The sequence below is a fragment of the Sceloporus undulatus genome, chromosome 1 (assembly GCF_019175285.1).
Source record: "Sceloporus undulatus isolate JIND9_A2432 ecotype Alabama chromosome 1, SceUnd_v1.1, whole genome shotgun sequence".
In the NCBI taxonomy this organism is placed as follows: Eukaryota; Metazoa; Chordata; class Lepidosauria; order Squamata; family Phrynosomatidae; genus Sceloporus; species Sceloporus undulatus.
The window spans coordinates 137,632,029-137,658,475 of record NC_056522.1 but is presented as its reverse complement, the minus strand read 5'-3'; the positions used below and the strand labels follow the sequence as shown (position 1 = coordinate 137,658,475).

The window sequence follows — 26,447 nt, the reverse complement described above, 5'->3', positions numbered from 1 at the left end:
AGAGATGGATTATTTATATTCAAGCTAGTCCTGGCAGTACTGTATTTATCTTCCTCTGGCCCCTGCTCCCCCTCCATCTAGGTTAGATGTTTCCCCAGATACTGTATAAATGGGGAGATGCTAACTGATTACACAGTGACTATGATTACTATAGTATAGATGATATGCAGTGAAATCCACAGCATGCCCACTCATAAACAAGATCCACCCATCTGAATAGGACTTACTGTACTCCCATGTGAGTGTCTTTAGGATTGCAGCCATAATTACAGATTATTTTTCCCAGTTCAAAATATTAGAGGTAAGAATGGAATCTAATGAACATTTATCTGGAGGAAATCCTCTTCACTTGGATTTACCACATAAAGGATTGCACTCCAAATTTTACCAATTCCAATGTAGTTTAAGGCTTAGTAAGACCATTAGGGCGAACTTTTATTTGCTGCGGGATACTTTTTGAGATTTAAATAAAGTTTTAAAATATTACAATTTATATGGCCATTTAGAATAATTCATTGCATTCTGAATAATCTAAATAACCCTTTCTACAATCCTGGTCAGTTTATCTTCCTCCTAGAGTAGGAGTTGGGGTGGGGGGAGGGCAAGAGTGGGAACTTACTGTATATACTCATGCACTAGTCTAGAAATTCAAGTCAAAAAATGGACCCCAAAAACCTTAGTCGGTTTATCCATGGGTTAATGTAAGTATTGTAAACTTATTGAAAAACAGGAACCATCCCCTGGTGAAAGGCAAGAGTGTAATCTGTCCCAGTCTACTCTCTTATCTATCCAGCCTTTAGTGCGAGCACAGACAGGTATGCCTGCTGGGATTTTGTAAGTTCTTTAGCATTGTTTTCTTTACTTCATCTTTTAGATCCTTTGTTATATGCCTCGATTTATCCACGGGTCATATTAAAATCCATAATTTTGTCCCCAAAACTCACCCTCAATTTATACATGGGGCCAACTTATAGTCGAGTATATATGGTACCTAAAACCACTGAATGCTTTATCACACTAGCGGGCAAATAGGATTTAAAGAGAGTTAACTAGAGAGAGCCAGGAAATGCCTGAAGTTTATTACACGACATTTCCTGGTTTTCTCTGGTTTAACTCTCATTTAAATCTCATTTGACCACTAGTGTGATAAAGCAGTGAGTAAAATTATGGTTATGGTGACATTTAAACCAAGGACGTTAGACATAGTTTCAAGTTTTGGCTACAAGAGGGAGATATTTCTCTGCATATTACTTGGGATAGGAGGAAAGGTCATAACAAGGTTCAAATTATCATTGCATAAATTTACAATGGGATGGAAAAGATATTGCTACACTTTAAGATTGTTGCAACTATTATTCATAATAACCTGATAATATAGATGAAACATGTTCCCTTCTACCTTCCTATTGGCATTATACAATAAGGGGAAAGGTATCTCACTCCTTTCATACTGCCATTGTTACACCACTTCTCAGAGGTTCCCATACTTCAATAAGTCATGCTAACACTTCCCCCAAAACTTCATCCAGAACTCCCTCAAGTGCTATCAATGCTGCAGACCCAAATAGAGACTGGTTGGATTTTTTTTTACATCAGTCCACTTTATATAAGATTTTTAAAAAAACTTTTAAAATAACTGTTACTGAAACAAATAGAGATTTTAAAAATTTCAACATAAGAGAAACAAAGAGTCTGTACAGACCGGTGTTATATGCCAGCGTGGGGGCGGAGTGAGGATGGAGTATACGAAGTGGCCTCCCCCCCCCCCGCTGGCACAGCAGGGGCGTTATGGCTCTCCGTTGGCACAGTGTTTAAATGCGCTGCACCAAAGGAACGCCAAAAAGCTGCAGCCACTGCTAGGATGCCCTTTCCATGGTGCGAAAAGGAGCCACTTTTTGCGGCTTCTTTTTGCCCTGCGGAAAGGCCAGATCAGGGCCACAGTGTGTGGTTGCCGGAACCCTGATCCAGTGAGGAAAGGGGTGGCCTGCTGAGCTGCAAACCCCATAATTTGTGCACCTAGTTCCAAGGCATTGAGTGCACAGCTCTTATAAACTACCTCTGAATTACTGTGTGTTCAGAGCCATGTTTGTGGTATTGAATTAGGATTGTAGCTTTCTAATAAATTCCTCAACTTTAACATAAAGAATCATAGAATCACAGAGTTGGAAGAGACGACAAGGGTCACCCAGTCCAACCCCCTGCCATGCAAGAATTCACAATCAAAGCACCATAAGAGATGGTCATCCAGCCTCTATTTAAAAACTTCCAAAGAAGGAGATCACTCTCCGAGGGAGTGTGTCCCACTGGCAGCCAAAATGGTATAGTGGCATGAATGATTGCCCAGAACAGTGGTTCTCAGATGGCGGTGAATGGACCCAAAATTCACCCATTTCTTCATATATAGGATGGGAGAGGGACAACCCTGAGATTGGAGCTATTTGGTTTTGGAGTTTGTTTGTTTTTAAATCCCATGTGGAAGAAAACAAAAGCTAACACATTTTCCTGTTCCTAATTCTGCTGTTGTCAAGAACTTAAGACTCAAAAGAACTAACAATTAAGTGGGACTTACTTTCAAGTATCTATGTTTTTAATCTGTTTATAAAGCAAAGCAGATTACTCAATTAAGTTCATCATTCTTCCTGTTACAGATCATGAAGGAAAGAGAAACATCCAGGCACCCCACTCTTACTCAGTGTACCCAAAATATCCAGTTATTCTGAAAATCACATGACTATAAGTACAGTATCTGCTTTATACCACCAAGTCAAACCATTGCTCTGTCTAGCTCATTAATGTCTACATTGACTAGCAATGGCTCTCTACTAAGTGGTCATTCACATGTTTTTGTGCGAATAATCTCAGTCATTCACTCTCACTCTCATTCCGGGTTTGTTATTCACACTATGGAACAGCAGCTATGTGCATCTCTGCAATTTCGGTTGCTCACACACATCAGCACTCAAATCAACATTGAGTCGATGATGCAAATGTATTCAAAGCACATTTAAGGCATACAGAGTTTTATCCCAGTTTATCCCGGGTCTATTCACATTGGTTATTCACACAGCTGAGAATCTGAATCTTTTAGAAAAACTCAGGGGGGGGGGAGAAATCCGACATCGATTGTGCCGAGTTAAGTGGGGCTTTAGGCAGCCTCCCCAAAAACTTAATTGGATGCATTTTAAATGCATATGTGAACAACAAAGATTCAAACCAGATACTACTTGGATTCTTTTCACCGTCTGAATAACCAACCAAGATCTTTACTAGACTTCAACTTTATATGGAATCATCAGACTGAAACTAGAACTTTCTGCCTGGCACGCATGAGCTCTGTCACTATTAAGCTGCAGCCCTTGATATCTTTCATGCTTAACATATTTTGCTCTCTAAACAAAAATCCATTGGTGATACCTTTATTGGCCAACCAAAATGCACAATATACTTGTTGCAAACTTTTGAAGCTCCATGGGCTTCTTCATCAGGCAAAATGTTGCAAACCAAACAGGAGAAAAAAACAACTGAAGATGTTAGTCAGATGCCTGCATGTGATAATGAATGGCTCAGGCTACAATCCTCTACATGCTTGTACATGATCATAAAGTCATACTGAATTTAATAGGGTTACTTCTGAGTAAACATGCATGGGCTTGAATTGTCAGTAACTTCTTAGAGCCAACCAACATTATTAGGGAGTAAGCAGAAAGATATGTTCATTGTACCCCACTGTCTGAGAAAGAAACCAACTAGGTATGGAGAATCCTTATATCAGGTGGCTTGGCTTTTTCATTTCTCCTGCTGAAAATGTTAAGAAAGTCTGCCCTATCTCACCAAGCATTTTCACCTTCCTAATTACTATTCCTGAACAAGTATTGTTTATCTGACATTTAGGTCCTAAATGATGCAAAACTGACTCCCTTGGGGCAGATTACCTCCCACTTCAAATGAGATCAAGGCAGGGCCCCATCACTTTCAGAAAGAGGCTAATGACAGTCCAGAGCTAATGCTGTGCAGGCAAATTGTACTCAGATAGAAAGCTGAGAGCTGAGAGTGCATTATGATATTGTATATAGTTCTAAAGGAAGCTATTTTTTTTAATGAGACATTTATGTATCAGCTTTCCATTAAAGACAAAACAAAGCACTTGGTTAATTATTTTATTTTATTTTGCTGATTGGATAGCTTCTTAACATTTCTCCTTGACCATTTCAATGTTATGCCTTATGTTCTTTAAAAAAAAAAATTAGCCCTGTTTTCTGAACTGCCCAAAGAATGTCATGTTTTAAGCAACGTAGAAATGTAATAAATAAAGCATAGCAACAAAATACAAGTAAAACTGTGTTTTAAAATTACTTCATAGACTCGGATATCAGAATTAAGAACATTAAAAACTTTTGTGTCAACAGGATTGCTCAAGCTGAAATCAGAGCAAACTAAGCCCAAAAACCAATTCCTGCTCACATCTAGAGTAGACCCACTGAATGAGTTTTGATAAGAGTTTCCAAAAAAAATCACACACACACACACACACACACACACACACTTATATAAATTGTGAAACATTTATGCCCTAAAACTAATGCAATTCCCCAAGTGGTCAGATTTTACTAACTTGGCACTGAACCAACAATACAGCTTTGTTGCAATGTTTTGTTAGGTGCCTTCAAGGCATTTCTGCTATATAGCAACCCTAAGGTGCACCTATAACAGAGTGTTCTTGGCAAAATTTGTTTAGAGGGGCTTTCCTTTGAGGCTGAGAGCGTGACTTGTCCAAAGTTACCCAGAGGGCTTCCTTGGCTGAGTGAGGATTGAAACCCTGGTCTCCAGAGATGTAGCCCAATACTCAAACCCCAACATCATGATGGTTCTAGTTGGACTTCTAATATGATTTTAGCCAAAGCAATGAACATAAGCTAAATTATATCCCATATCTCATATCAAAAGAAACGTCTAAATACAATGCTTCATTCCAGCTGACTTGAAGCTCAACAAGTATGTTCCCAGGAATTTCTGGTGCTAGACACAATCAATCCAACATTAAGCATGTTTTCATTCCCAATCATTTCCGTAAATGACTTAAGTTTGTGCAGTGTAACTGAAGGTATTTTGGTTGTATATGTAGTTAAACACTGCAAGCACTGACTTAATGTTCTCTCTTGCCTTTTCTTTTTTATAGGGCAGGGGGTGGCCTCCTTCCCTTGAGCAAAAAGTGCTCAGTTAGTTCCTTGATGAACCATTAAGGAACAAAATCATTACATATAAACTCATTTAATACTGACTATTACAATCTATTATATACCTTGAAATGATTCATGACACACTGGTTACTTTAAAGAGAAAGCAAGATGATTCATGAACGAAATCCAACCTTAAAGGCAGGAAAACCTTCCAAGCCTTTAAAAAAAAGTATTGGTGCTGTCATTGTGAGTGGGAGACCTCTTTGTGAATTTATTTAGTGCCAATTGAAGAAAATGACATATCAGTAATTTTTTTTTAACATATAGCTGCAGCGGTGTTGAAAGCACACAGCTTTTGTGATCATTTTTAAGCCTTCATTCAGAAGAGCTACTCATTCACTTCAACCATCTAAAATGAGATGGTAATGCAAGAGTTTCAGGCAAAGCTCTTATGTAATTTCTGATGCTCTGAAACATTAGAATCTGCTAAAATCGTTTAGAAATAAGATCCTAGAGCTAATAGCGTACATGGGAGAGGTGAAACAGGCCAGTCCTTAGTGAAAAATGCTGCTTTAGGCTATGACTCTGTGCATATTTATTTTGGCATAAACAACACTCACTGAATTGAGTGGAATTTCTGGGTCCAATTGCATAGGACTGCACTGTGCATTTAGTAATCAAACTGGTCAGAAAGAACTTGTTAGCATGTTCCTATAGACATCACAAGAAATTTCCACTGAGCTCCATGGGTTCATTGTGCAGCCTTAGAGGCAGAAGAATGGAACAGCAAAGGTTTTTCTTCTAGCCTGGGGCATAATGCTATGCATGTCTACTCCGCAGTAAGCACCAGTGAGTTTAATGGAAACTTCCCCCAGGTAAATGGATATAGAACTGTAGTCAACAATCCTTTCTACAGCCACAGTGGAAATGAGGACAAAACAGAAATTGGGATTTCTGAAATCATTTATCTAAAAGCAGTGCTGAAGATGTTACTGTCTATCACTCAAGGTTTGCATTGTAATAACAGATCATTTCCTTTACCTAGAATCCACTGGGTGACCTTGGACTAGTCAGACACTCTCAGCCTTAGAGGGAGGCAAAGGCAAACTCCTTCTGAACAAATCTTGCCAAGAAAACCACACAATAGGCTAACCTTAGGGTTGCCATAAGTCTGAAATGACTTGAAGGCGAGGAGCAGCAACAACAAAGTGCCAGAATGTTTGCAGGAGCTGGGTATATGGCCAGTTCTAATTATGTAACTGTCACTGTCATTACTTTCTGTATTTAATTTCCCTCTGATGTCACTCTCTACAGAGACATCTCTCCCAACCCCAATCACAAGTACTCTACATATACCTGAAATTCTAGATAACACTTTAGTGATCAGATGAAGTGGACTCTAGTCTATGAAAGCCTGCATTAGTCCTTAAGGCAGGGGTAGGCAACCTGCGGCCCGTGGGCCGGATGCGGCCCGGCGAGGCCTTGGGACCGGCCCCAGCCCAGTCCTGCCGCCGATTGCTGCCGGGGCCTTTGGGGGTCAATTGTCTATAGAGGCCTCAGAAACATGCATTTATATTAACATTTTTTAAAAAATCAGCAAATTTTTTCGCTTGTCCTCCATTTTTTAAAAAAAAGCGTCTTCCATTTGAAAATTTTGTCCTACATTTGTCCTGGTTTATTTATATATTTAATTTGTAAAAAAAATTATTTACTTATTTATTTTTTGGCTTCAGCCCCCCAGTTGTCTGAGGGACAGCAACCCGGCCCCCGGCTCAAAAAGATTGCCTACCCCTGCCTTAAGGTGTAACAGGACACAATGTTAAAAATAGAGATCTTCCTTCCTTCCTTGGGTCTCAAAATGTGACACCATTCTTGCTGTTGTGCCTTCAAGTTGTTTTCATCTTATGGCAACCCTAAGGTGAAACTATCATGGACTTTTCTTGGCCAGATTTGTTCAGAGAAGGTTTGCCATTGCCTTCCCCTGAGGCTGAGAGCATGTGATTTGCCCAAGATCATCCAGTGGGTTTCATGGCCAAGCCCTGGTCTCCAACACTCAAACCACTACACCACACGGGCTCACACCATTCTCTTTAAGGAAAGTATTTTTGATTTCTTGGGGGTAGGGGTGTGAAGAGAATAAATAGGTGTCAACAGAAAAAATACAAATAACTCAGACAAGTAAAAATGTATAACAGTCAATTACACAGGGAAGCCATAGATTCGGACCCACAAAACTGAACACAACCAGTTAGGTATGGCAACTCACCAAGATTATGTAAGTTTACCTGAGCATAACCTGAGGCCCATTCACAATACATGATTACAGCACTATGATTCCCTTTGAACTGTCAGCGCTGCTGCATCCTATAGAACCCAGATTTCATCATTTGTCAGAGGCACTAGAGGAGCTCCCTAGATGTAAATGCCCTCCCTAAAAGGCAAATCCCAAGATCCCAGAGGATGCAGCCATGACAGCTGAAGTGGCATAAAAAGTGCTATTACGATGTAGTGCAAACGGGCCCCTAGTCTCATTGATACCAGCCTAGGACTGGGAAAGGGAGAGATATCAAGCAGCTGGCAGGACATAACACAGACAAAACACCAGTAAGTGATAAGATGGAATCATGCCTGGTGTTAATTGCATATTGTTACGCTAAGCCAAAATCTTCTGAATTTTGGTGTGTGTGCTTTCCCTATGGCCGCAAACAGATGCTGTACTCTGGGCAACCATAATCTCAAGGCAAGTGGTCACGTCCACGTTACCCTATATGCAGATCAAACAGAATAGTTTGGGAGTTGCAAATGAAAAACTTCAACACCTTCGAAGTCAGGAAGACAGGCGATTGAGGCAGGATGTTTTGCTGGACAAGTCTGATAAGGCTGATTTATGACTTAATTCTCACTCCAGACATTGCCAGACCAAGCAATGATTTACAATGTAGATTTGATTTTCTTTGATGTGGGACAAACACCTTTTCCTTCAGGCTAGTTTTTGCCTAGAAATGATCCCCCAAGTCATTTGTTATTAGGCTAGGTACACCCATCCCCCCTCCACTCACCCGAATGGCCATATCCCATGCCATCCTCCTCACAGCTGGATCCGGAGACAAGCCTCGTCTTGTTTAAGTATCGCCATTAGTTCAGCCTCCAACTATTCCAAGCTAACTCCTGATTTCCTTAGTCCTGGCATGCATGTGTGAGTGAACGTGGACTGTTGTGTGATTTCCCCCCTTAATAAAGAAATACTTCCTTTAATTCTGCCTCTGCAAAGTTCCATTGTTCCTTTTCTTTCAGTATGCAGGTTTGCTACAGTATCATAAAGAGCATGCATCACTGGTTAGCTCAGGAGTGATCTAGGATATTTTGCTGCCTGAGAATGCGCAGTATGTTTTCATGTACTACCAATGTCATGGGTCCAAAACACAGAACAGAAGTAATCCAGTTTGAGACTGCTTTGATTGCCCTGGCTCAATGCTAAAGAATTCTGGGATCTGTAGTTTTGTTAAACATGTAGCCTTCTCTGTCAGAGAGCTCTGGTGCCATAATGAACTACAGTTCCCAGAATTCTCTAGCACTAAGCCAGGGCAGTTAAAGCGGTCTCGAACCAAATCATCCTGGCATCTGAAGTAGAAAATATGGCAACCTCCTCTGCCCTCCTCCTTCCTGGCAGGAAAAAGTTCAGTTTATTTATTTTAATTGCTGGCCTTTCATAACACCCAAAATTGGAGGTACAGGCAAACTCCTAACTCTGAAACCTGAGATACACGTGAACCAATAATTTATACATTATCCATTCAGCCACTATTTTGAAGACGGTAAGCCTGAGGGAGGGAACTGTCTTATTAATGATTTGTAAGCCGCCATGAGAACCTTTGAGGCAGGCGAGTGAGGAATAAATATTCCAAAATTGATGAATGAAATGAATGAAAACCTCTATAACTTGAGCCTCAACACTGGAAATTCCACTGTGGTGAATATGCTCCTCACTGCTATCAAAGCTTTTTGATTCAGTCACTTCAAACCATCACCTCAGAACAATTGGGCTTCTGCAGATGCAACCTTCCCTTCCAACACACATATATCTATCCCGATAGGCAGCTTCTTCTTGATTTGCCAACACTCCCAGCTCTGTCCTGTTAGCTGCTCCTTCCCAAGAATACCTTTTCAAACTGAACACAGTTAACCCAGAGGTCCTCACTGCAAAGGACACAAGGCTTCATAAAATGTAGGACATTCAGGAAGAACGTAGGTCACAAAATAAAAGCTAAAAACACTAATGTAAGTGTAAATCCATGCTTCTTAGTGATGCTCCAAATCGAGGGCCTTCTGTAATCGCTCCTGGAGAGAAGGCTTGAAATGGAGGACAGGCCATGGAAAAGGAGGATGTGTGGTCATCCTGGGTTAACCCTCCCAGGAGAAGTCCTCCACGACCTTCCAGTTACACCGACAGCCCATCCTGTCCATTGGCTTGTTCTAACCCACAGACCAAGTTGGCCCATGTCCCTTTGCTATTGATTTATTGCTCCAGCGAAGAGCGAATGCAATACTTATGAATACCATTAGCACCACACTGCCAATGCTGCTGCTGCCACTGCTCTTTAATATTACGGTTCATGCCATCTCACACCAAATGAAAACAATCTACGAAGAAGAGACTTGCAATATTTTATTCTGGAGTTCTGCTCCTTCTCTTTAATCCTTTAATCCAGTGGGGAGGAAAGTCGCCTGACTAAAGTTTGCAGAGCATGACCAAGTGGGCTTGCAAATCTTGCTCCTTGGTCTGCTGGGCGCTGACACACACTGCTGTGGGCCTTCATAAGCTCTCAGGCAAACCTATCATGGGGTTTTCTTGGCAAGATTTGTTCAGAGGGGGTTTGCCATGGCCATCCTCTAAGGCTGAGAGTGTGTGACTAGGGATAAAGCCTCAAGTTCCATAAGGCTTACCTCTGAGCAGGCAGGCATAGGAAGAATTACACTGCCAAGCACAAAAAAGGATTGGCTGATCAACAGAGAATGATCAAATCAGGCATTTTTTGAGCAGTGACCAGCCCTTGCCCTCTTCGAGGACTTGTCCATTTCAACCAGGAGGAATTCCCAGACGCCCTCCATTCTGAGCACGACTAAGAAGCATGGATTTATAGTTCTATGAGGACTTTTTAGCTTTTCTTTGGTTGTGCGTCCTCCATTTTGCGGTGCCTCGTCCTCCTTTGTGGTGGTTAGGACATCAAGTCACCTTGTTCTTGAGCTATGCTGCCTGGTGAAAGGCTCCACTGTGGTTTTATTCCTGTTTAAAATCTTCCAAAATGACAGCACAGAAGAAACCATGCTGCTTAGTCCTGCTCCAAATGGAGGACGTTTTGATATTCCTCCTGGAGAGAAGGTTGAAATGTAAGACGTGTCTGGGGGGAAAAAGAGGTCTGGCCACCCTGCCAGAGATGCCCCCCTCCCCTCCCCAATACTAAAAGTAATCATCCCCCCTTAAATTGGTCTTGCAAACCCTGCCATAAGTGGGAAACGACTTGAAGGCACACAACAAACACCAATGCAGTTATGAGAAGGGAGCAGTCCATGTTTCCCTTCTAAAACCTGCTTTAAAAAAACAAAAACAAATCATCCCCCTAATTTTGTGTGACCCTGACTCATCGGAAACCAAGCCCAATGACATGTGTCCCCTGTGCATTGCATGTGTAGGGGTTTCAAACTCTCTTTGGATGCACAGAAATACTGAGCTGCCTCCATGAAACTGCACCATTCTCTGGCCATGGCTCCTGGGCCAGGAAGATGTGCAGTTCCCAGGTGGCTCCAGCTCTTAGGCACTTCCTCCTTTTCCTAGGACCTGTCCTCCATTCCAACCTTCTTCTGCCCAGGAGGAATCCCCCAGTGCTTTCCATCTGGGGCATCAACTAAGAAGGATGCATTTATATTTATATCAAGTGCTTTCTAGCTTTGTATTTGGTCATGTCCCCCCATTTTTTTCCTCTAAGCTTCCCCATCCTGCGGTGCCTTTGTCTTCCTTTGCGGTGAGGACCTTTGGATGGGGGTCCAGCTCCAGTTAAAGAGGGAAAGTTGAAGTCTCCTTCCCTCGCCCCAAATGCAGGGTTACCAAATGTCCTCCTTTTCCAGGACCTGTCCTCCTTTTCATCACCTTCTGTCCAGGAGGAATCTCAAAACGTCCTCTATCTGGAGCAGGACTAAGAAGCATGCATTTACTATTTCTGTGTTTTGAGCTTTTTCTTTGGTCATTTCCATGCTGAGCCTGGCTAAAAGGATACATTTACTATTTCTTTGTGAATCATGGAATCATATATAGTGCTTTGCGCTTGGTCATGTCCTCCATTTATCTTGTAGGCCCTCCATTTTGGGGTGTCTTGCAGTTATGAGGACCCCTGGTCAGCCAGTGGAGGTGGTCCAGATCTAGTTGAGGAGGAGTCTCCCCCCTTTGCCCCAAAGACAGGCTGACTAGACATCCTCCTTTTTCCAGGACTTGTCCTCCATTCCTTCTATCCAGGATGAATCCCAAAACCGTCTCCATTTTCAACATCAACGAAGAAGCACGAATTGTACGTATAATATTTTAAGTCCTTTTTAAGCTTTTTATTTTGGTCGTGTCTTCCTTTTTTCTTCTTTTTCCCTTTCTTCTTTTTCTTGAAGTTGTCCCCCTTGCTGTCCCTTAAGTGGCTGGAGGTAGACTGGGGGATCCCCTTCGGATAAGGACTTCCAGGTATACCTCCTTACTCCTTGGTGTTTGCCTCCACAGCCTCAGCACAAGGAGAGCTTTTTCTAGCCAAGTTCCTCCTAATAATGTTCAGGTGGAATCTCTTTTCCTGTAGCTTGCATCCATTGATCTGTGTCCTGTTCTCTGGAGCAGCAGAAAACAAGATTACTCCATCCTCAATATGGCACTCCTTCAAATACTTAAAGAGGGCTATCATATCCACCTCTTAACCATTTCTTTTCCAGGTTAAGCATACCCAGTTTTTCCTCATAAGGCATGGTTTTGGAGGACATGACCAAAGAAAAAGCTAAAAACACTCCTATAGAAAATAGTAAATGCATGCTTCTTAGTCCTGCTCCAGATGGAGGAAGTTTTGGAATGCCTCCTGGACAGAAGGCTGAAATGAAGGACATGTCTTGGAAAAGGAGGACCAAAGAAAAGGTTGAAATGAAGGACATGTCTTGGCAAAGGAGGACCAAATAAAAGGTTGAAATGAAGGACATGTCTTGGAAAAGGAGGACCAAAGAAAAGGTTGAAATGAAGGACATGTCTTGGAAAAGGAGGACCAAAGATATTTGGTCACCCTGCATTTGGGGCAAGGGAAGGAGAGAGTTCAAAACTAGAGCTGGACCTCCACCAGAGGCTCTCATCGCAAAAGAGGACGAAGGCAACACAAGGATGTAGGACCTCCAAAGGGGGAAAAATGGAGGACCAAAGAAAAAGCTCAGAATGCTCACAGAAATGTAAATGCATGCTGCTTAGTTTATGCTCTGAATAGAGCATGTATTGGAATTCCTCCTGGGGACAGAAGAAGGTTGGGATGGAGGACCTGTCCTGGAAAAGGAGGCCCTGGAGTAGGATGTCACATGAACCTCTTTTTATGTATGTCCTCTGCCATTCATGCTTGTGGAGAAACTATACAGGACTTCTGGATAAGACACAAACTCGCCTCTACCTTCAGTCCAGGGGGCTTCCACACAAACCTCACACAACCAACTATCCCAACCCCTCCCCAGTGCCCAGTTATTGTGATAAAGCTAACACAGAGGTTACACAAGCTCCCCAGGTGTGTATTTGGTGCTTGGGTACCCTATAATAGTATCCCTGTTTTGTGGATTTGGGATTTGACAGAAAGAGAGATTTTTCAACCCACATTTCCACACATGAAATGACCTTGTCTGAAAAAGCACCTCAGACTGCAAAACCCAATATCCACATTTATTGTCATCATTCAGTCACATGGCTTTTTATAAAGACTCCCAACTATATAAAAACTTTCCAGGTTGCCTCAACCTCCTCTGTTGTTGTTGTTGTTGTTGTTGCGTGCTTTCAAATCGTCCCCTAACCCTATCTTGCAGATTTCTTGGCAAATTCTTTTCATGACCATCCTCTGAGGCTGAGAGAGTGTGACTTCTTGCCCAAGGTCACCCAGTGGGTTTCCATGGCTGAGTCAGGATTTGAACCCTAGTCTTCCAGGAGGGTCCCACCAACCCACACAGGCTGCCTCAAAACCCTTAAACTGGAAAACTGGAGGATCCCCCCCTTTTTTCCCCAGTAGCCAGAGATGCCCTTCTTCAAGCCCCAAAAGCAGCCCTAGAAGAGCTCTCCAAGGAGGAAGAGCCCCCAGCCCTGACCCCACTCGGGTCCAGCAACTGTCCCCCTCTCACTCAGCAGCAACCACAATCCCTCCTCACACAACAACCATAACCCACCTCTCAGGCACAGACGACAATAACCACAACCCCCCAGCAACCATAATCCCCCCCACATACAACTGAGACCATAATCCCCCTCACACAACAGCAACCATAACCCATCTTCATACAACAGTAACCACAATCCCTGCTCTCACAACAACCATATTCCCCCTTCACACAACAGCAACCACAACCCCCCTAACACAGCAGCAACCATAATCCCCCCTCACACAACACCCATAACCCACCTTCACACAACAGCAACCATCACCTCCTTCCTCTCCACAGGCAGGGAGTTTGCAGGGCTCTAACCCAGGACAGGACATTGGAGGCTGATGGGTGCCTCTGTGTGTGTGTGTGTGTATGTTTTTGTCCTCACACACACACTTGCACATGTTGCACCCAGTAGCGAGGGGAAGGCATGCAAGAAGCAGCGCTCCACGGTTCCCCTTCTCCCTCGGTCCCTACTTTACACACACACACACACACACACATATACATGTATACATATGCATGTGAGTGTAATATATATATATACACATATATACGTGTGTGTATATAGATATATATTGTATACACATATATACATATGCATATATGTGTGGAAGATTATATATATATGTACACGTGTACATATATGCACATGTATGTATATATATGTGTGTGTATATATCTTACACACACATATACATATATACATATGTATATGTGTGTAAGATATATATATATATATATATATATATATATATATATACACACACACATATCCATATCCATATGCATATAGATACTGTATACATCTCCTCCCAATCTAGGAACTTGAGCTCCTCGGCACCTCACTTCCTTGGAAGCCCTTTACTTACACACACACGCACATGCACACGTACATATATACCTATGTGTTTGTGTATGTATGTATGTATGTGTATGTATACATGCTAATCCTTCCAAAGCATAGGAGATATATATCGCCTCTGCTTTGTAAGGATTAGCACTCCTTGAAAGCCCCTCTCCTCTGCCCACTTCCTTGGAAGCCCCTTACACACTTACACCCAGATATATAGATATAGATAGCTATGTCCTCCCCTTGGAAGGACTTGAACTCCTTGCACCCTTCTCCTCTACCCACTTCCTTGAAAGTCCCTTCCACACTTACACACACACACACTGATAGATAGATAGATAGATAGATAGATAGATAGATAGATAGATAGATAGATAGATAGATAGATAATAGAGATAGAGATGCCCCCTTCCTCCTGGGAGAAGCAGTTCCTTACCTTTTTGAGCGCGGACATATCTAGTGCATTATCCCTTTGGAGCAGAAAGAGGGGCTTCAGCGACTCAGGAGGAGACAGAGAGGGAAGGATGGAGGAGAAGAGCAAGAAGAAGAAGAGCAAGAAGAAGTGGTGGTGGTAACAGCAGCAGCAGCAGCAGCAATAATAGTGTCAGCAGTGGAAGTGACAGTGTTGGAGGTGCAAGAAGAAGAAGATGCAAAAAGAGGAGCAGAAGAGGAGCAGAAGCGTGCCTCCAACAACAACAACAACCACAACAACAACCACATGATCTCCTCTGGACGGGAGAAAAGCTAGCCTCCTTGTGCTTCTCCCGCCGCCACGTCTAAGAAGCTGGCAGCTAGCGCTGCTGCTTGCAAAGAAAGAGCTGCTGCTCTGGAACAGCGCGCGCTGACTAGTTGGGAGCGCGCGCTGCCCGGTCCGCCAGAGTTCTCACGCTCTGCGCAGGCGCACTCTCTCTCTTTCTTCCTCCTCTTCTTGCTCTACAGCTGCCAGAGCCTCTATAGAACTGGGCAAGCCCCGACGTTCCATGGCTTTGCAGCGGCGCGCGGAAGAGTTCTGGGACCGCCCCTTTGCTTCGCCTCGACCAATAGGAAGCCGGCTCAGCTTGCTGAGAGCCCCTAGAAGGGGGAAGAAGAAGAGTCCCGGGGAAAGAAAGAGGCGGCGGGCGCGAGACAGTGCGCGCGACACCCAGCCGAGGTTGCAGCGGTTGTTTGCTGCTGCTGCTCTGGAGGGTGGTTTCGGTTTGCAAGAGAAAGAGAAGATCCATGGCCCTCCTCCCTGGAAAGGCGGAAGGTGAGCCCAAAGACTAGCTGCCTCTGTGGGTAGGAAAAGCTGGAGACCAGGCCCAGGAAGAGAGGGGCGTGGAAGCAGATCTTGCAGCGCTTCTGCCTGGGTCCAGAGGCGTCATAGGACTCTATCACACTGGGGCTAATTTCGGGATTAAATTGAGATTAAAGCGCATTTAAAGCACCCTGCAAATAAAGCTCAAAATGGTAAGTACTGTAATTGAGCAAATGGTTATAGCACACAATTGCGCAAATAAAGCGAGATGGGGAATGCGTTGTCGCCGAAATCCCGAAAGTAAAAAGATGTGCGTCGATGCTTCTTTGTGTAATGGCGGGTTTTGTGTGACGCTGTGTGAAATCGTTTCACGTAATGATGCAGCTTTTCCGGGATATTCATGGCATAAACTTTTGACCTCCTTTGTGTGATAGACTCCATAGCCGTGTCGTCGTAGAGGGATCTTGCAGCACCTTTATGAGACTAACGGTACAAAAGAAGCTGGGAGCAGGAGCTTTCCTAGGCTTGAGCTCCCACTTCCTCAGATGCATCTCAGATCTGTATGACAGACAGCTCATGCCAGAGTTAGTCACTCCCGCTGGCATCTTTGGTGTAATTTAATTCTGATTCTCTATGCCAGGGGATCTTTTAGCAGCTTTGAAACTACTGTATTATATACTCATGTGTGTCTTAGACATCTTAGTCAAAAAATTGACACCCCCCCCCCCCCAAAAAAAATCTGAGTCAACTTAGTTACTGCACATTAACTCTTCTTTAAACAAGGAACCATCCCCTGGTGAAAGGCAAGAGTATAATTTTGTACATTCTTTAACATCGTTTTCCTTTGCTCCTTCCTTTAGATCCTTTATTACATGCACCTAAGTTTTACCCTCGACCTATCCGCGAGTCATAGCAAAATCCATAATTTTGGCCCCAAAACCTGCCCTTGACTTATACATGAGGTTGACCTATTGTTGAGTATATACAGTTCTGAAAGAAAGAAACTGGGAGCAGGAGCTTTGCTAGACATGAGCCTGCTTTCTCAGAGGCCTGGGGAAGAAGTAGACTCAAGTCCACGGAAATCCTGTGCTACTAGCTTCTTCTTTTCTTTTTTCAGTTGCAGTCAGCCCTCCATATCCATGGATATTTTTAATCTATGGATTCAGCCATCCACAAGATGTAAATGTTGATTTTGCTATTTTGTATAAGGGACACCATTTTACCACCCCATTGTCTATAATGGGACTTGAGCATCCATGGATTTTGGTATCCATTCAGGGTCCTGGAACCAGACCTCAGCGGATACCAAGGGCCCACTGTAGTCTCAGGTGCTACAAGATCCCTTTGCATGCATGTGAGAGAGAAGGAGAATGTGAATGAATGGATTTAGGTCCTTCCTTTAAGGCATTCTCCACCTGGGACAGATGCACAGATGAAATTAGAGAACATCACTCAAGTTGGCACAGATGGAAACCACATAAGCAGAAGGTGTCTTTTCTAAATGGCAAAGCTGAAGCAAATGTGTATGGTTCACAATAATGTGCAGCGCTGACTGTCCTGTCCTACAACTGTCCAGCTTAAGAAATAGACTGGAAATGGTTCCTGCAACTGTTGGAAGAAAAGGCATATTAAAACATTGGAAAGCATCTGGCTAAGAAGGTGGTGTGCGTTGGAAAAAGTGTGCATGCATGGATGGAAGTTTGTGCAGCGGAGCAGTGCTTCTCAGACTATCTGATGTGGGGGAGCAGCATTTACTGTTTTTGTTTTCTCTTGTGCCAGAGACAAGTACCATATTTGTGTCTCTTGGCTGCAGTTGTTTCTTTCTTTCATAGAAACTTGACAGGGACCAGCAGCTAATGGCTCAGGACTTGCACCAGTCCAGGGATCACCCTTTTTGTAGCACAGCACTGCCTTGCACTGAGTAGCACTGCACTGGAACCTTATTTTCTGAATAAAGTGTTGTTGTTTTCCAAAAGTCACAAGTTAAAACAAAGTTGTTAAACCATCCAAAGAAGACTGAGACCACGGGATGGTTTGGTGTTCGCTGCTGAAGAACACATTTGCTGGAAATGCAGTAAACCTTGAAATCCCCCCCCCCCCCCCAAATATTGTCTACTAACATAAGTGAAGTGGATGCCTGAGATGGTGGGATGTTAGTGGTACTGGTCAGAGAGCAGGGAGTAATGTTCTGGAGAACAAAACTGCTCTTAAGTGCAGTAGAAGATGCTCTCCGTCGCCAGATGTTTCAGAAGTAGGATTCTTGTGCCAGTCAAGTACTTGGAATGCTATGCTATCGCCAGAATAGCCCAACCCAGCCCAGCCTTCTTACTGAACTGGATGGGATGCAGTTGTACTCACTGACCTTGTAATATGGAGCTACTTATGTATTAGGGTGGAGAGTGGTATCTTTTTGCTTTGGTGAATTGTGAATATTGCAGATGAGATCTTGCTTGAATCTGGAGCACAGATTGAAATAGTGCTTGAAACTGTACAAGTGGGAGCAGGTAGTGTCCAGAGGTAAAACTGGAGTGGAGCCTACATTTCAGGATTGCATATGGCCGCTTTGGGGATTAATGGGAAAGCAGCAAACAGCAATAAAGTTGGTTGGTTTACACTTCTGTCGTGAGCATGCCTGCCTAGTCCCACTGAATTCAGTTGAGTTATTTATTTATTTATTTATTTTGCATCATGAGTATGTATTCAGACACACAACTGTATTAGTCTGGAATATTGGTATGCAGAGGGATCTTGTAGCACCTTTGAGACACAATTGTGTGAAAGAAATTGTAATGTTGGCATTTGCACACTTGGTCTGCTTCCTCAGATGCATGGAGTGGACTGTTGTCCAGGTCCTTCCTGGGCAACTGAGGAAGCAGACTAAGAGCCTAAACGGACAGGCCAAAAGGAGCGGCCAGAGGCCACTCCAGCCCCAATCGGCTCAGGACTGCAATAACTGGATGACCCTCTTCTGAATGGACTGCTGGCAGGAGCAGATTTAATCTACACCTTAAGCAGCCTCTGAGTGGCTTCTGGCCGCATCTGGGGCATGCGTTGTGTAAACACTACACCCCTGAAGCAGTCGCAGCTCTGTTTGGCCTGTCTGTTTTGGGCCCATGTCTACGAAAGCTTGTGCTACAACATCTTTCGCACAGTTAGTCTCAAAGATGTTACAAGATCCCTTTGCATACATCAGTACACATGGGTAGGATTCCACTGTTAGCCTAATTCGTTCCAAAAAGCATTGTTAAGTAGTGATTTTGTATTTTTAATCAAGGCTAGGCTCAGTATAGAGGCTTGCATCTGATATAATAATTAATTACTATAATATGACCAAGTGAAAACTTTTGTGGGTAATGTCAAAAGATGTAAGAGCTTCCTCTTTGGCAAGTGTATTTATTGTTTTTTTAAAAAGCGTTCTTCTTAAAGAGCTGCTTATGTTCACATGCCAAGATGGAGAAAGTATGAACCAGTATAATGCAGCATTATATAAGCTTCCGATTAGCATGGCATTTTGGTACCCATTAAAGTGGATGCAAAAAAGTGCCACTGTATCTCCAGTCAGATGCTTATTTTCATATGGTAGTCCTGCATTTTTCCCTTTGAGATATCACAGTAGTATTTATAAAAATGCACAGTATTATAATCACACTCCAAAAGACATTGGACAACTTAGAATGGAAAATGTTGTATTAACTGTCAGAGGTGAAAAACTTTTTCAGTGACTACTGGATGGTTGTGGTGCAGCCAAAAGTAAGGGGAAACAGTATTTATCAGAAGAGTCTCTTTGGACTGTATGTTATTTGTTTTAAGTTCTGTAACTTTTCTTAAGGCTAGTGGAACTATTTTTTGCTGGATCATCCGTCTATTGTATGTAGACAGCAGAGCCCTTTGGTAGCCCAAAACATACAAGTGGAGATGTTATTGTTATTGTTGTTGTTGTTAATAATAATAATAATAATAATAATGATGATGTATTTATTTGTATCCCGCCTCTCCCTTTAGAGGATTGAGGCAGGTAATTAGATATTTACCACTTAAATCCATGGGTGACTTGTGGATCAATAAGGTGGTGTTTCCACAATCTTTTCAGAGTGTAGATAACATGCCCACCCTGGTTCATGTGCTGCCATTTGGGACCTATGAGTTTTAAGAGTTTTAACAAATCTAGGCTATGTTGGGAAAAATATAAGCAAATTCCAGCTGATATGGCACATGTTCACTCCTCCCAGCACCATTTCCTTGATCATAATCCTCCTGCTCCCTTCTACTATTTGTCTCTTGGGAACAGGGGAAATAAAAGTACTTGCTGGTGTTCTGTCTTACCCATTTCTACTCCACTTCTTCTCCTTCCATATATTTACCATATTTTTGCATAGCTTTTAAACTTCTCCCTCTGTCTTCTGTGCTACTTTTCCTTACCCCTTTCCTAAACCCATTCATTTGCCAAATAAATACCTAACCACTGCTCTGGTGGCACAGTAGTTAAATGCCAGGATTGCAGCCACTCACTCACAAACCACAAGGTTGTAAATTCAACCCCAGCCAGGGGCTTAGGGTTGACTCAGCCTTGCATTCTTCTGAGGTTGCTAAAATGAGTACCCAGCATGTTGGGGCCAGTTAGCTTACACTTTGTAAACTGCTTAGAGAGACTGCTTAGTGCGGTATGAAGTGGTATATAAATGAAGCTGCTATTGCTATAATAATCTCCTTTTCACAGTGTATCTTTGTACTGCCTACTTTCCTTTTTAAATGTGTCTTTTATGTTGCATTGTTGAACTCTAATTATTAAAAGTGCTTTCTTCCTTGCTGTTCTTTAAGCTGAAAAATACTTCTGTGTCTATCACAGAAGGGATCCTAGTAGGCAGAATCTCCCCCCCCACACTTTCCCCAATCTACTTTTTCTTTTAAGTATCTTGGAATTGTTAAAGCTTTGTTGGTGCATTGCTTCGGCATAGAATGTGTATGAATAGGCAAAGGACAAACACATGAGCACCATAGTGAAAATGCTTAAATGTAGTATGCACAGAAGGACCAGTATTGTCTCACATTAAAGCATTTGGGGAGGAGGGAATTACCTTCCTGCACAATAAATAAGGAAAACATCTTATGCTGAGGCATGTTACTGTTATTCATTTATATCCCACATTTCTGACAGTAGGGTGGCTTGTTGTTGTGTACCTTTCAACTTAGGGCAACCCAAAGTTGAACCTGTCACAGGTTTTTCTGGGGCTAAGAATGTGTGATTCGCCCAAAGTCACCCAATGGGTTTCCATGGCCGAGCAAGGAATCGAACCCCATTCTCCAGAGTTCAAGTTCTATGGTCTAATCACTACACCATGCTAACAACATATTTATAACTAATGCAAATTAAAAATTATGCAAAATCATTAATAAAAGTATAAATATAAGAGTTATTTTAAAAGTGATTAAACTATTTATAATGTTTAAACATTAAAGTTTATTAAAAGACTCTACATAAACCTTTAAAACAGCACTACACACCATTAAAATCTGACACAGATCAGTTTCTAAGAGCTTGACAACATAAAAATGTTCTGATGTGCTGACAGGAGAACAAGGATGGGGCCATCCTGGCCTCTCTAGGGAGGGATGCCCAAAATCTGGGAGCAGCTACTGAGAAGGCCTTCTCCTTTGTTCTAACCAAATGAGCCTGAGAAGATGGCAAAACAGAGAGAAAGGCCTCCAGACGATCTTGGAGCTCTTATGGGGTCATAAAAGGAGATTAATAATAATAATTATTATTATTATTATTATTTGCCCAGGAAGGACCCGGACAACAGTCCACTCCACGCATCTGAGGAAGCAGACCAAGTGTACAAAAGCCAACACTACAAATTCTTTCATACAGTTGTGTCTAAAAGATGCGCTACAAGATCCCTCTACATACTGATATTCCAGACTAACACAGTTGTGTGTCTGAATACATACTCGTGATACAATATAAATAATAATAATAATAATAATAATAATAATAATAATAATATGGTCCTTCAAATAACCTGGACGCAAGCCATTTGCAAGAATCACATTTTCTGTAATTCTTGCAATGTACACAACTTCATCCCTAAGTAAAGTAAAACAGCTTCATTAATACCAAAGAGAATAATCATTCCATTAGAGAATTAGTTGCATTTACAGAAATCGACACAAAATATCTTGCTTTTTTAAACAGCAAAATCTCATGTACAGCTTCATTTTCTATCAAGTATGGTAGTCTAATGGAGAACATTTTGGAATTCCTCCTGGATGGAAGGTTGCAATTCAGAATGTGTCCTGGAAAAGGATGATATCTGGTCACCCTGACCATGATGGGCCCTCTTCTCTGGATGCCAATAGCTTGCTTAAAGCAAAGCACCCTGAACTGGACATGGTACTTCAAATCCATTGTGGTTAATAGAGCAAAAGTATTACTTCCCGTGATCTGGCCACTATGCTGCTTTTGATGCAGCCTAAGATTGTGTTGACTTCCTTAGCCTCATATTTCTCACTCATTCTTACCTTGTGATTAACTGAGACAACTAGGTCCTTTTTCACACCTAGCATTTTCTATTTGTGACCTTTTTTGTGTCTGGATGTACTACTTCTTCTCAATCTAATGCTGTGAGTTTCAGTCCAGTGTTCCAGCCTATTTAGATTCTTGGCATCTTGATTCTGTCTCATATAAGGTTAACTATCCCTCCTTCCTTCCTGTAATGTGCAGATTTGATAAGTAGCCCCATTTTCCCCTACTGAATTCACTTATAAAAATGTTAGAAAGCACAGGGACTAAAATCAAGCTTTGTGATGCTTTATTTGAGCTTTCCCTTCAAGACCATGATGTGCCATTAATCAGCACTCATTGAACCACAATTTTATGAAGGGCCTCCAGGCCCCTTTTATCTGGTAGCCCTTCCATGCAAAAGGGAGGGCAAAGAGGGGAATGACCACATAGGGGGACCTAGCGGTTGTTGTGTGCCTTCAAGTTGTTTCCAACTTATGGTGACCCTAAGATGATGAGGTTTTCATGGCAAGATTTGCCCATAGAAAGTTTACCATTGCCTTCCCCTGAGGCTGAGAACATGTAACTTGCCCAGGGTCACCCAGTGGGTTTCCTGGCTGAGCTGGAAATCGAACCCTGGTCTCCAGAATCATGGTCCAACACTCAAGCCACTATTCTATGATGGGTCTCAACCCTGCAATAGGGTCACTTTAGGTTCACCATAAGCTGGAAACAACTTGAAATTATCATTGACTTAGATGAAAGAACTGAGGGCATGTTTATCAGATTTGCAGATGACACCAAATTAGGAGGAGGAGCTAATACCTCAGAAATGAGGATCGAAATTCAAAATGACTTTAATATGTTAGAAATCTGGGCCAAAACTAATAAAATGAATTTCAACACAGAGAAATGTAAGGTACTGCACTTAGGTAGAAAAAAATGAAATGCACAGATATAGGATGGAGGACACCTGGCTTGACAACAATACATGTGAGAGGGATCTAGGACTCCTAGTAGACCACAAGTTGAACATGAGTGTGATGCGGCAGCTAAAAAATCCAATGCAATTCTAGACTTTATCAATAGAAGTACAGTGCCTAGGCTAATACCACTCTATTCTGCTTTGGTCAGGAGCTGTCCAGATGAGGGCAACCAAAATGGTAAAAGGCCTGAAAACCATGTCCTATGAGGAGAGGCCCAAGGAGCTGAATATGTTCAGCCTGGGGAAGAGGCGATTAAGAGAAGATGTTTAAGTATTTGAAGGGGATATTGAGGATGGAGTAAGTGTGTTTTCTGCTGCTCCACAGAATAGGACACGGAACAATGGATGCAAGTTCCAAGAAAAGAGATTCTACCTGAACATTAGGAGGAACTTCCTGACACTGGGAGCTGTTCAATAGTGGACCATACTCCCTTGGAGAGTGGTGGAGTCTTCTTCTTTGAAAGTTTTTAAACAGAGGCTGGATGGCCTTCTGTCGGGGGGTTCTCTGATTCAGTGTTCCTGCCTGGCAGGGGGTTGGACTGGATAGCCCTTGAGGGCTGTTTCAACTCTATGATTCTATGAAGTCACACAACAACAAACACAACTAACATTATTGGCTGGCTAAAGGAAATGGCAGTTTTTCCTTCTCTGCCTTGCCCTGACAAAAGAGTGATAGCTGCTGTTTGATTGACAGGGTTTCCAAACCTTTGTCTGGAAGCAATCCTGCAGTTTGTGACTGAGACTTCTTGTTCAGTACAGCTCTGACAATATACATGCTGTATGGGGTTTTCTTGGGAGAATGGATAGACTTCCTTTGTGTGGATGGTAGGGTGATGCCACCATGATGTTCTAGTTGTCACATGAGTGGATTAATGCCTTCTGTGTGGATTAATGCCATCTGTATTGGTAATATGGGTTGCTACTGGAATAGGATGTTGAAATGGCAATGTCGTTGTCAGGCATGGCTATTTTGCTTTCTTTATTACTGCCAAAAGTCCTTTCACTTGAAACTAGATTAAGTATGGCAAAGAAAACAAGATTAACTAAACATTCATACAGATTTCTCCAATTTGTGGCTTGCAAGGCTGTTAAAAATCCCAGTGCAGCTTTCAGCTTCTTGCCACTGGGATGAAAATACATATCAAATATTCATGTGGGAGTCAAAAACAAGGTTGTGCAACACAGTATGAAACAGACGGGAGCAGAATTCCCAGTGGGATTTGGAGAAAATTGAGATAGAGATTTTCATTTCCACAAGTTTGCACATACTGTACTGAATTGGTGATAGGAGAGATGTTAGCATAGGAGTGCTGACATATTTATGTGTTGAAACTGTATGTCAACACATAAGTAGCAAAGGCAGCTTTGAAAAATTACTTGCATTTATCTGTCAAAAGTTATACTATTTTTAAAGGCTTCTGATTTAAATAAAAATGTATTTACTTAACGTTTTACCCTATGTTTTCTCCAGGGAACTCAAGATAGTATACATGACCCCCACTCCCCAAATACTTATAGCATCCCTGCTGAGATAATTAAACTAAAACATGATGTTGGGCTGAAGGATTAGGTATTAACATTCATATCTTAGGAAAGCTTTGAACATAGGTCTTTCTGCTTCAGGTCTGATATTCTACACACCTGTGGGGACATTTGGAGTTCTGAGAAAATGTATGGCCACACAAAATGGTTACCATAGTTGGGAACTTGTTTGTATATATAATAGCTTCTACAGTGGACATAGCCAGCCACAAAAATGTACATTTTCTGGGAGGCAAACTGAGGAGGCTAAAAGAAAAGTAACATACCCCCAAAGTATAAGGTAGCATGGCATATGAGTTCTCAAATACAAAACCACTCCTTTGAACATATTTTTTTCTGCTGTAGCATGCTCAGAAACAAATAACTTGGCTAAGAAACCGTCTACAGATCCAAGCCTGAAATGCCACATCTCGTATTTTCCCCATAAAACCAACAAAGTGTCCATATCTGAGAGGGCAAGTTGGTGATGCTCCAGGCAGAATATACATGCATGAAACTCAGATGGAACACAATATACCAAAGTGAGTGAGCCAGCGAATGAGCACACACAGCATAGGCAAAATATCTCACTCCCCTATCATTGTTACAACTCTGAACCTTACTGTATATACTCATGTATTTGTCTAGAAATTTTAGTCAAATATTGACCCAAAAAACCCAGAGTTGACTTATCCACGGGTTAATGTAAGTACTGTACTTTAACTCTTATTAAGGCAAGAGTATAAGCTATCCTGGAAGCACTGACCCTCCTCTACTCTCTCATCCGTCCAGCATTTAATGTGAGCAGAAACAATTATTCCTGTTGGAATTTTGTACATTCTTTACTATCGTTTTCCTTTGCTTCGTCCTTTAGATCCTTTGTTACGTTCACCTAAGTTTTACCCTCGACTTATCCATAATTTTTACACCCAAACCTACCCTTGACTTATATGTGAGGTCGACTTATAGTCAAGTATATGTGGTACTTTTTTTTCTGGGTAGTTTGTTATGTTCAGAATGAACCATTGTTCTATAGCCACCTTCTGTTTTTCCCCCCAATAATTATTCTGGTTCCATGTGCCAGAAATAAAATTAGCACTGAAAGCTGATGCTTCACAATGCAGCATACCAATTTCCCATTAACTTTTTTCAACTAAAAAGAAGAAAAATGTGAGCAGAGGGAATGAGTCTTGAGATTGCCAGGCAGGGAGGTGTTTGCAGGTACCATGTTGGAGATACCAGTGCATGGTGGTAAAAGTAACTAATAATATTACTTCTACCACCTTAACTTTGAAATGCCCACAACCCTGTATTGCTACAAAACAAAGCTTCTTCCATGCCCTCATTTATCTTGCTTGCACCACCCATTTTGGTAAAATAGCAGTTATATTACTGTGGTAGAAAATGCATGAGTGCCTGGTTAAATGTGCACTTACATCAGTCCAAAATACATACAGACATTGAGGCATATCATTTATTTTCTTTTAAATTGGACTTCATATCTCATCCAGGACTAGAAGTGCAATGCACTGCTGAACAGCAGACTGCACGGTTCATTGCTGCTTGAGAAGGCATGTCCGATTTTGAAGCTGCCCTCGGGTATGTGTGTATGTGGGAAAGAGCAGTCATGGCTCCTAGCAGCAGGCACCTTGTGCTTTACCATTTGATTTATAAGGTGTCAAGTACATATTGATCAACAATATAAATGTTTCCTAGCTTTCAAGGGGTATGGTACTTTGGGCTCTATATACAAACAGTTGTCCAATACAAATTGA

The 26,447-nt window shown here is 42.1% G+C and overlaps 2 protein-coding genes across 3 annotated transcripts in view; one reads left to right on the top strand and one right to left on the bottom strand.

Moving 5' to 3' along the window:
- DLGAP2 (DLG associated protein 2) overlaps positions 1-15,256 on the bottom strand; it is a 587,254-nt gene extending 571,998 nt beyond the window's left edge. Inside the window, exon 1 of the mRNA XM_042444836.1 lies at positions 14,870-15,256. Within this exon, the coding sequence (XP_042300770.1) occupies positions 14,870-14,887 (18 nt within the window). The 5' untranslated portion in view covers positions 14,888-15,256. The remainder of the gene's footprint in view (positions 1-14,869) is intronic.
- Positions 15,257-15,527: 271 nt separating this feature from the next.
- ERICH1 (glutamate rich 1) overlaps positions 15,528-26,447 on the top strand; it is an 88,288-nt gene continuing 77,368 nt past the window's right edge. For both annotated transcript variants that reach the window (XM_042463338.1, XM_042463248.1), the window contains exon 1: positions 15,528-15,679. In XM_042463338.1, coding sequence (XP_042319272.1) covers positions 15,652-15,679 — 28 coding nt within the window. In that variant the 5' untranslated portion in view covers positions 15,528-15,651. The remainder of the gene's footprint in view (positions 15,680-26,447) is intronic.